Source organism: Podarcis gaigeae (genome assembly GCF_964106915.1).
Source record: "Podarcis gaigeae genome assembly, chromosome: 3".
NCBI lineage: Eukaryota > Metazoa > Chordata > Lepidosauria > Squamata > Lacertidae > Podarcis > Podarcis gaigeae.
In genome coordinates this window covers 32,494,604-32,506,335 of record NC_139680.1, presented here as the reverse complement: position 1 = coordinate 32,506,335, position 11,732 = coordinate 32,494,604, and the positions used below count along the sequence as shown (strand labels likewise).

At 42.4% G+C, this 11,732-nt stretch overlaps 1 protein-coding gene across 2 annotated transcripts in view; it reads right to left on the bottom strand.

The window, feature by feature from the left end:
- Positions 1-1,992: 1,992 nt before the first annotated feature.
- TINAG (tubulointerstitial nephritis antigen) overlaps positions 1,993-11,732 on the bottom strand; it is a 32,066-nt gene continuing 22,326 nt past the window's right edge. The window contains exons 7-11 of one of the 2 annotated variants that reach the window (XM_083730565.1): positions 8,156-8,333; positions 7,421-7,466; positions 6,694-6,817; positions 3,641-3,686; positions 1,993-2,300 (exon numbers count right to left, since the gene is read on the bottom strand). In XM_083730565.1, the coding sequence (XP_083586691.1) occupies positions 2,184-2,300; positions 3,641-3,686; positions 6,694-6,817; positions 7,421-7,466; positions 8,156-8,333 (511 nt within the window). In that variant the 3' untranslated portion in view covers positions 1,993-2,183. The remainder of the gene's footprint in view (positions 2,301-3,640; positions 3,687-6,693; positions 6,818-7,420; positions 7,467-8,155; positions 8,334-11,732) is intronic. The other variant, XM_083730566.1, reaches the window with a different exon arrangement.

Here is an 11,732-nt window from a genome sequence, read left to right as displayed (position 1 = left end):
AGGTTCTTTCTAAACCTATCATTCTCCACTGTTTATTATAACTGTGCCATTGGCATGCACAATAACAACTCTATCACACCGAATCAGCATCTGCAAGTGGTTCTTATAAAAATTATGATGCCATTATGTGTAAAGAAAGAAAACAAACCAGAAGTTTGGCCATTATGGCCACTCCTCAAGAGATGGAAAGATTAAGGCCAAAATCCACCCCACTAGGTTTGGCTAACCTAAGAGAAACAGACTCCTTTCCAGGCCCACAGGAAATTCAACAACAGCCTCTTACACACCTGCTTCTGATGACCCAGTAAGTCATTTGAATAGTCTTGCAAGTACAAAAGTGTGGCAAGGATTTTGCACCCTGGAATGGACTGGATACTTTCTTCTTACTGGCTTGGAATATGAACAGTACTTCTGGAAGTAAGATAGAGGGTTTTTGTTCCAACTTAAGGTAATAATTATATGACTATACTGCAGTTTTGTAACTGTAAACTGTGTGTGTCGCAAGGCCTGATAATCAGTGTGTTCATTTGTGTGTGTGAAAACTCACCTGTTTTCCAGCATGTCTACTTCAAGAAAATAATTGCTCTCACCCAGAGACATGTAATGTGAACAGATTAGTCCTTGCATAAAAGCATCTGTAGTTATCAATACCATTTTGGCAAGATGCTATTGGAACATTGTAGATTCTTTTGCAGACCCAGAGAATTAGGCGACAATCATAAGCACACTTATTTGGGGGTATTACTGAATGCAACAGGACTTACTTCTGCGCAAGCCCCTATATGCATGTGCTGCTAATATGGCATATGGATAACAGAGAGTGGAATCATTTGATTACATGTACCCACCTATCCAAGATAAGGCCATGCAAAGTAGCCTTCTGCAAGCGTAGAGGATTTAGAATCACAGCTACCTTTTGCATAGGGATGCTCATTGGGTCAGAAAGAGCAGAGTGGCTGTGGGGTTGTTGTTTTTTTAAAGTAGATATATCTAGAAGCACCACTCCTTACAACCAGTTGCTTTCAAGAGCTGGATGGGAGCCATTGGTCACAATTCAGGAGAAAAAATAGACATGTTTGATTTTTTCATTCCATTGAAATCTATGGGATTTACATAGGAGCCAATTCCTAGGGCCAAGTTCCCTTGGTTCCCCAAGTAAAATATTTGAGGGGGCCAGGCCCCACCAAAATTTGACAAGCATTGTCATTCAAATAGTATTCGTGTGCAGGATCTTATGATCAGTTATGGGGGAGGGGACTGGCTTACCTGGGCCCCACAATATTTTATTCAAGTTGGCACCCTGGTGCAATCATATACATGTCTACTCATGAATAACCACTGTGTTCAATGAGACTTACTCTCCAGGAAGGGGCACGCGTGGCACTGTTGTCTAAACCACTGAGCCTCTTGGGCCTACCTATTGGAAGGTTGGCAGTTTGAATCCATACGACGGTGGTGAGCTCCTGTTGCTCTGTCCCAGCTTCTGTCAACCTAGAAGTTCAGAAGCACACCATTGCAGGTAGATAAATAGGTACCATTGTGGCAGGAAGCTAAACGGCATTTCCATGCGCTCTGGCACTCATCATGGTGTCCCATTGCACCAGAAGCAACTTAGTCATGCTGGCCGCATGACCTGGAAAGCTGTCTGCGGACAAACGCCGTCTCCCTCAGCCTGAAAAGCGAGATGAGCATTGCACCCCTAGTCACCTTTGACTGTACTTAACCATCCAGGGGTCCTTTACCTTATTCTCAGGTAGAAGTGCATAGGATTACAGCCTTAATTGGATACCATGTACACAAGCAGCAGGTATATTGGCATATATATGCCACGCGCAGCCTGTGGCATCACAGTCATTATTGGCAGCCACTGAGTAATGACACAGCTGCTACAGAAGGAGAAGGAAATGAGAACTGACTGTTATACACATATGCTACCTTTCATTTATGCCATTAATGAAGAAAAAGATAGCCAGACCGCCAATATCCCTGGAGCTGGAAGCAAAGCAAGTAACAGAATTTGATCATGCTGGATGTACAGCCATGTTTTAATTCACACAGAAATGCAGTACGTGGTAAAACAGCCACTCAAAGAAAACATAAGGATGCACAAAGACATTATAGATGGTACATTCTGGGTATATAAAAAGCTTTTGGAGTGTAATAATGATATAAATGAAAATCAACTAAAGGTGACATTTAGTAGCTATAATGAGCTTTTCAATATCACATTCGTTTTCTCCACGTAAAATCCTGAAATAGCCATTTTCTCCCCAGGAGCTCCCCCAAGAATTTGCAGCAATCTACAGGAGGGGAAAGAAATAACTTTTTATTACTGTGAATGCCCAGATCGCAGTGAAGCAGGGATGTAGTGAAAGGAGAAAAGGAGTCATATCGCCAGTGGCAATAAAAGTACTGTCCTCTTCCAAAAGGTCTGCCGCTTGCCCCCATATCTTATAAAGAACTACTTTATATAGAGTGAAACTTGTAGTATATCTAGCCCATTAGTGATACACTGACAGCACCCAGACATTACAAGATTAGACTAAATGCTATAGAAGACATGAGCTGAAGTTGTTCTGTATCTCCTTCTTGTAACCTAATACTCCCTGCTCTGGGCGGTGTCTTGTCCACTGTCCAATGGAGCTGTCAAGGGTTATTTGAGCTAGGGAATGGCTGGAGGGAGGGCTTAAGCAGCTTCTCTCCATCCAATCCAACTTGTAGTCTTTCCTGGCTAGCCTCCAACACCCCCCCCACACGCTGAACTCTCTTTGACATGTGGTAGTCTAAGGTTTGGGAAGCAGTTCACTTACAATGTTAGCCATATCTATCCTGCATCTATCCTGCTGCATTCTGAGAAAGGTATTATGAGGCATCCTGTTTATGCTGGCTAAGGGAAATGATATAATTATAAAACACTGATCTTTTAGACCTTAAAGGTCATGACAATATGTATGGTTGGCATGCATATTTGTAGTATGAGAAGGGTTAAAGCAGCTGATCTCTTAGTTTGCCATATCTCAAACCGGAATCAGGCCAGTGGCCCATCTAGTCCAGCATCCTGTTCTCACAGTGGTCCACCAGATGCCTGTGAGATTAGAGCACAAGAATCCTGTCCCTTCTTGTGGTTTACAGCAATTGGTATTCAGAAGCATTTGTGCCTCCAGCTGTAGAGGAAGAACTTAGGCCTCATGACTAGCAGTCATCGATAGTCACTGGAAATATCAGCAGAACTTTCACTCATTCTGCCACCAAACATTGCTATACTAATATAAGGTGAGAAAGCAGAAGGAAAACAATGACATTTTGCTAGGGACAACTGGCATTATTGGCAACCCAACCACAATGTAAGCCTCCAGTTTTGGTAGCCATGGAAGGTCACATGGACTTGATGGAACCAATGAATGTGAAACAGTAAAATGGGAGGAGGAGGGAAAGACAAATTTAGATAATTTACATGAGCAAAGAAGGCTATGACCCCAATCTAGAGAAAGGTAGTCATGCTCGAGTAAGTTCCACTGAAAGGGATGGTTAGTTAATTTTCAATTTGACCCACTCATTTTCAGTGGGACTTAAGCACAAGCAACTTTTTCTGGTTGGGGTCCTCTGTCTTTGCTCTATCTTACTGCCCAAGTACACTTACCCAGAATTTCTGCTTTTGTCCATCTGCACCTGGCAGTGCACCCCACCTATCCAAAGAGATGGCATTCATCAGACATGCTATATATTTTTTCTCCACCTCCCCCGTACATCAGGGTGGGGGTGATGAAATAAACATCAAAGGAAGGAGGAGCTTTTGACTGCGTACACCTTTGCGTACAAGCTTTGAAGCACTGCAGTTTGGTGTTTTCTAAAAGCACTTTTGCAGAAATCATTTTGCAACTGTCTACACCTGCGCACTATGCAGGCAGCATGAGAAGCTGTTGAAACACTGTCATCTGTACACACAGAAGGTGTGTCTAGCACACATGAGTTTCTTTGCTCCCTCCCCTTTCAGCACCCACTGACGCTCCTTTTAAAGAAAAGTTGGCCAGAAGACTACCAACCCAAGAGAAGGCACTCTCAGTTTCCACAAGTACTTCAGAATGCATTGCAAAATTATAGCAAAAGACACTTTAAAAACACCAAAGCCAACAATATGAAGACTACAATGAGTGAACTCTGGCCAAAAAAATGTGTCTCCACATGGCAGAGAAGGCACCTTACTGCTGTGTGTATCTGTATACACCCTTTGATATGTTTTGTTTTTAAATGGCAAGCAATCAATATAAATCATAACAGAAGAGTGAATCTGAAAGTATATTGCTCATGGCTATGCTGATGAGACGTGTATTTTCAGTGTCAACATGGAAATTGCAGGCAATGTTAGAGCTTAGACTTCTTGTCAGTTAAATAGCTTTTTAATTTCTTTAATGGGCTTTCTTCTGTGTGGAAGTTGCCAGCTCACTGAACCAAAGTTAAACAGAACGAGAGTAAGTAAATGTGAAGACCTTTCCCCTGAGTTTCTGCCCTCTACATATCTATTTCAGCTACCCATTCCTTGGCTCATGATAAAATTAGCAGAATTGGGACTACAGACCTTTACAGATACTGATTAGACTACAGAATGGATTATCACCAGCCTCTAACTATAAAGGAGCGACTGCTAGGGGAACAAAGGATTAAATAACCAGCTATGCAGATACCATGGTACCTTCTGCTGTCATTGACCAGATGAATCCCTCTTGAAATTGGTTGCATGAAGGGTTCCAGTTCAATAGACTCCATACTTTCAGCAAAGCTCGGTTTCCTGATTTTCCTGACTACAGTGTCCATAGCAGCCAGTTTGTGATGACCCCTTTAGAAAATCTAGTTTCACTAAGGACCAGACTTAGATGCTTGCTCAGTTATGTAAAACACTAGCAACCCCCCAGCCACATCCAAGCAGCATCTATGCAACTCCATCACAAGCCACCTTGGGCTTCAGAAGGGATGGAGGTTGACTGGAGTGGCCTGGCCTCCAATCTTATCCCAAGATGTGTCAGGATAACTCCCCCTAGTGCTGGAACAAGTTGGCACCAGAGAAATAGTGACAAGAAAGTTGTGGGAATTCATAAAAGCTACCAGGGAGGCACAAGGAGAAGGGGACGACAGAGGACGAGATGGCTGGATGGTGTTCTCGAAGCTACCAGCATGAGTTTGACCAAACTGCGGGAGGCAGTGGAAGACAGGAGTGCCTGGCAATGTGGCGTTTGCCTCCTAGGATGGGTCATAAGGAAAGGGTTAAAATGGGTGTGATGTGATTGGCCAGTGAGAATGCAAGGGGGGAGTAAAAGTTAGAGTGGGAGCTGTTTGAGAGTCAGTTGAGGTTTGGGAGTTGAGAATTGAGGTTTGGGAGTTGGAAAAGTAAGAGGGAGGAATAGGCAGTGGGTTGGTTGAGTTGTATTGTGAGAGAGTGAGAGGAATTGTTAGGTTGAATCAGATAGATAGTTGGAATAATCAGTGTGGAGTTATTAGGAAATAAGATTAAGAAACTGACAAGAGAAAAATAAACTGAAACTATATGCTTGTTTCTGCATTTAAAAATAAACTTGATTATTTGTTCATGTTAACAACTGTCTGGACTCCATGTGTCCCCGTGAGCAGCAGGATGGTGGCAGCGAAGCAATCACAGTGATGGCACAGGGTCAATAGACCGTCAAACGTCCGGGGGCCCTGTGTGATCACCACAGGCGTGCTCTGGTCCACGGGGTCATGAAGACTCGGACACAACTAAACTACTAAACAACAACAACAACCAGGGAGGCAAGGCACGGCTGTGAAGTGCTTGCCCTCACAGAAGATGCTGTTTTAGCTGCTGTAGCAGCACAAAGCCTCTCTTGGCCTTCTGGCAGCTAAAAAAAACAGAGAAGACAATTTCTTGGGAAGCTGATACCCACTCATACATAAGATCATGAAACATCACTTATTAAAGTGCAACTGTGAAGAAACTTAAGGGAACTGGAAATGTATTTTAACTGCAGGCTTGTAGCATTAACGATCCACTCAGTGATCTGTAAACCTCCACTTCTACCGCATATCAATAATGGCGAGAAGCAATTACTTTTAAAGTAGAGTTTTATACATTTAATTTATTCATTGGAAGACTCTCAAGTCCTAAGAGTAAGCATCAACCAGGGCAATAGAAGTTATTTTGCAAAACAGTGGAAAGGAGGAGATGTTGAAGAATCATAACCGCACCATACATTTAAAGCTCTCTTATACCACTTTAACAGTTGTGACTTCCCCCAAAGATTGCTAGGAACCGTAGCATGTTAAGGATGCTGAGAGTGGTTAGAAACCCCTCACAGAGCTACAATACCTAGCACCCTTAAAAACTACAATTCCCATGATTTGGGGGGGAAAGTCATAGCTATTAAAGTAGCGTAAGAGTAAAAACTAATTTTTAAAATATTTTTAAAATAAGTAGTATAAGAGTGCTTTAAATATTTGGTGTGGATGTGGCCTAGGTCTGTGCCCAGCCACTGTGTCCACTTTATGGGCTATAGCTCTGAAGTGGAAGGGGAAGCAAAACAAGGTGTGTGTATATTATATTCCCCACCCCTGTGCTTCAGAAGCCAAAATGACCTCAACTATAAGTCTGCCATTTAGTGTCCATGGTCCCATGCAACAGGACACTCTTCCGGCCTCAGCAGGGATCCATGCTTTCAGACTTACCCAACAACCTTGACAGAATGGGTTCTCCTGTGATTTTCATGTTGCAGCTGCCCACCTGTCCTCCAAATGTGCTTATATATCCCGCTCTTGTAAAGGAAGAAATCACGATACACGTGCATGACAGCTGGATTTAAAAAAGGAAACAGCAAGCAAAGTCAATATTCATTTTCCTTATTCTTTCAATTTTACCTATGGCTCGTCGCTGACAGGTTAACAAGGAACCCTGCTTACGTCTGAAGTATGAAACATAAGCAAATAAGGTAAGTGTAAAACATTGGTGTAAGTGGAAGCAAAACAGTTCTGTCTTCCCATTCCTGGTGTTTCCTGCAGCTTCTTTCATTTCTCCATTCCTAGCCTCTCCAGATAGGGTCAAGAAAGATGCCTTTTCTGAAATCCTGGTTGACACCTGCCAATCAGTGTAGACAATGAGTTCGACGGACCAATGACCTGACTGTCTGAGACACCTTCCTATGTTCCTAAGGACCAGGGGAAGGAAGACAACATGTGCAAGGAAGACATTGCCATTATAGTACTGGTGGGGATGTTATCAGAGCCCTCCCTCTAAACAGAGGTAAGCAGCCCTATCAGTGATACAGACATCTGTCTGATGCTTGGTGTGACGTGTGGTGTTGGCACAGAGGACCTTGCACAGTGCTTGCTTTTATGTGTGGGCAGGATGCAATAATTTGGTTTTGGATTTGCAATCAAGAGCATTTGTTTTCTTTACCTTGCACTGGCCCGTTCTCCTTAATTTCTTTCATTATGTCCGTCTCCTAAAAGTGGAGGGAAGAGACATATACTATTTTTGCATATATTTTCCCACGTTTAACATTTCAGAATGAGTTGGATATAAAGTTTTTACAATGGACAAAATTTACTACTGCGATAAATGGTCTGATCTTCCGGCTGCACAGGCTAATGTGAATGACTAGCTGCCACTTAATGCTTTTTCAATTTCCATGCTTATTGGTGCATTAGTAAATTTGTAAGTGCCTCAACTGTTGTTTCAAACTAAAGATTTTATCTCTAGAATTTCATTGAGTTTTGTTTATTGTCTTGTTTTAAAGGAAATTTACCTGAATGCTTCCTCTCAGGGGACACAAAGTTTACTTTCACAGTGATGATATAATAGCAAACTTTTATCCAGTGCTGTAAAGTTTTGAAAGAACTTTCACATATATTATAGCAGTCCTGTAATGCAGTAATGCATTTTATTATCGTATATCTGTTTTTAACTTTATGGTTCATTCCATAGTTCAAGAAAGGTACCAGACACCTAGGTGGAATCTAGACACATATAAAAACCACTTTGAAAACACTTTTATTTTTTAAAAAAGCGTTTTAAAAAATACATTGAATTTTCCATGGCTCACCATCGCCATCTAGTGTCACATTGTATATTGCACTTAAAATACACTTAAAATGTTTTATTTGCAGCTGAGTCCCTGTTGCCTGCACTTACCTGTGAGGAGATTCTGTAGGGAGAACCGCACTGATAAATGCGGTTGGATGGTTCTAAGGCATTTGGACATGGTCGCGTAGCCTGCCTTTTCCCAGCAGCATCAGCCACACTTGAAACTCCACAAGCAGCCGGGTCAGATTGATTCCAGAATAATGGGTAGCAAGCATGAGACACCAGCCTATTGGGATCAGATGACACATTATTTTTTATTTTATTTTTTCAATTCTGTATTTTAATTTTTAATTCCTCTTGAACCTGCCAGAGCCAAATTTTGGGGATGCATGGGGAGAGGGGGAAATCCCCTGTTGCACAAGTGGAAATCCTTGCACAGGGTTTGGGAGTCATTAGTTGAATCCTGCCCATAGTTTGGAAGCAATTGCTTTGGAGTAATGATGGAGAATCTATGACCCTTCAGATGTTTTTGTGCTATAACTAACATCATCCCTGACTGTTGGCCATATTGGCTATGGCAAAGGGGAGTTGAAGGGCAACATCTAAAGGGTCTAAGGATGTGTGAATGTGCCATCATGTGACTGCATCTTAGTCCACTTGCACTTTTATCCACCATTTTCCATTCCACTGCAATTGGCTTATTTTGCACAGGTCTTTCTGAAGGAGCGTCTCCACCTCCATCGTTCTGCCTGGACACTGAGGTCTAGCGCTGAGGGCCTTCTGGCGGTTCCCTCACTGTGAGAAGCCAAGTTACAGGGAACCAAGCAGAGGGCCTTCTCAGTAGTGGCACCCGCCCTGTGGAACACCCTCCCACCAGTGTGGTGTAGTGGTTAAGAGCGGTAGACTCGTAATCTGGTGAACTGGGTTCGCTTCCTCACTCCTCCACATGCAGCTGCTGGGTGACCTTGGGCCAGTCACACTTCTCTGAAGTCTCTCAGCCCCACTCACCTCACAGAGGTTGTGGGGGAGGAAAGGAAAGGAGAATGTTAGCCACTTTGAGACTCCTGAAGGGGAGTGATAAAGCAGGATATAAAATCCAAACTCCTCCTCCTCCTCCAGATGTCAAAGAGAAAAACAACTACCAGACTTTTAGAAGACATTTGAAGGCAGCCCTCTTTAGGGAAGCTTTTAATGTTTAACAGACATTTTAATACTTTGTTGGAAGCCGCCCAGAGTGACTGGGGAACCCAGCCAGATGGACGGGGTATAAATAATAAATTCTATTCTATTCTATTTTGTCATCCGCCAATAGAGAAACACATGTTTTTAAAAACATATATCGAGCCAACGATAGACGCACATATCTCAGCCATCAACCATTTACAAATATTTCCTGTGTGTTGCCTTTCCAGAGGGGAAGCCCCATTGCAGCAAAACCAACAAAGAGCCTTGTGGCACAATAAAGACAGAGTTAACAAAGTAGATATGAAGCAGTAATGAAGTAATGGTGATGAACTGCTGATAGCTCAGTCAGTAGAGCATGAGACTCTTCATCTCAGGACTGTGGGTTTGAGACCCACATTGGGCAAAAGATTCCTGCATTGCAGTGAACTGGTCTATATGGTCCTTGTGGTCCCTTCCAACTCTACAGTTCTATGATTCTATGATAATGACTCATCACAAAGCCATCTACAGCTGCAGTCACAGCGATGTCTACTCAGAATTTATTACTGAGTGGCTGTAAATAGATAGATGATAGATAATGATAGATAGATGATAGATAGATAGATAGATAGATAGATAGATAGATAGATATCCAGGTAAGTAGGGTTAGGATTGTTCCCACCTTGGTCAATCCAATGCTTTTAGGACAGGGTTGGTGAGCCTTTTCAGACTGAGGTCCACATCCCCTTCTGCATGACCTTCTGAGGGCTGCTATATTTCACCATCTTGATTTTACAATTCCATATATACTCATCAGCCTGTTTTGTTCCCCTCCGTGAGTCATCTAGGAAGGACCACTTAGCATCCTGTTGTCATTTTGCTCTGAATTCCCACATTATATTAAACATTTTATAAGCATGCTCTGTTGCCCCTTAATCACTTAGAAGTCCATTTTATGGCAAAATAATATATATATATATAAAGTTATGTGTGTGCATCTGCTGAAGTAATGCTTAAGGTCATTTATATGTTAAATGCTTGTAGGAAACATGGTTTTGTATTTAATTCTTTTTTGTGTCAATTAATTTCTGCCATGTGAAAAGAGCAGTAAAGAATAATTTGTTCCATTGGTTTTCAAATGTGCTGTAGAAAAGAGATATAGGCTGCCTCTAGCAATAATGAACAACAAATTATACACATTCAAGATCAATATAGACTTTTACTGAATAAAGTCTGATTGATTTGGAAAGTTCTTTCCTTCGCTTCCTTCCTGCTCACGCACAGGAACACATCAGGCATGGAAAGGGAAACCTATGCACACTTCCTATTGGGTATGGATGAACCCAGATGTTGTTGGACTCCAACTCTCCTTGGCCCCAGCCAGCATGGCAAATGGTCAGGGATCTAATGGGACTTGTAGCAGTAGCGTAGCATTGGTTGCCAGCGCACAGCTGTACTGAGGTAGCACCAGGTGCTGAAATGTTGTATCCCTAACAATTTTGCACCTGGAGCAACCACCCCTGTGTCCCACTGGTGGTCCAACTGGTCTCCCATCCCTGCCAGAGTGGCATGCAACATCCTCACAAACAGGCTGTTTGTAATATGAACAGCCTACTTGCAGCAGATGACACCAGTGGATGCTACTAAGAACTATGAGATGAACTCATGAGACTCCCATTGCCGCAGGTAATGGCAGGCGTCCTGTAATGCTGGTTGAGGAGGAGGTGGTGGTGAGTTTAAAGATTCAGTTGGAGCCTGTGGGCATCTATTACTGGACATCCACCTCTTTGATCTTCCCTATCTTGGTTTACAGGGGTTTTTTAGGCCAAGCAGCCTCCTGGCAATTCAGGTTTATTCTGTATAACCCTTTGCTACAGCTGTATCTTTCTTTTTCATTTGACACATGAACAGACTGCACATCATTTTATTTCTGTGCAAGGCATTTGTGTGTTAATTCTTTGACGATAAATGGTGAATGAGTGTGGGGTGGGGAGAGCAAAAGGCGGCAGAAAAGATTAAAGTGCCAAAGGCAGGGTAGAAGATGCCCGGTGCAAAGCAGGAGGAGGGAGGCTCATCTATTATTTTAGAGTTGCCTAAGAATACCTGCATAATACATTAAATCAAATAATAAGGCACCGTAAGGACATTTGATCCTTTCAGAGCAAAAGAAGATTGTCGAATAATATGCCAAATCATTTTCTGTATTATGGCTTTCATCTAGTTAATTCAATTTAGAAATGCAGCTGGGACTGGAAGGCAAGTTATTGAATGCAAAAAAGACCAGAATCAGGCTGAAAAGATTGCATTCAGCTGGGTCTTATTCAGAGAAGACCCATTGAAATTAATGGACTGAAGTTAACGATGCCCATTATACTCTGAGTAGCTCTAACTTTGTATACAACCTGGAGCCTCATGAGTCAAGCTCAGTCTGATGACCCTCATCCATCTAGACACTGGTCTTGCATGATACTTTCATAGCCGCACCTGATTTAGGTATTTTGGGGAAAGAGCTGAGCATCAT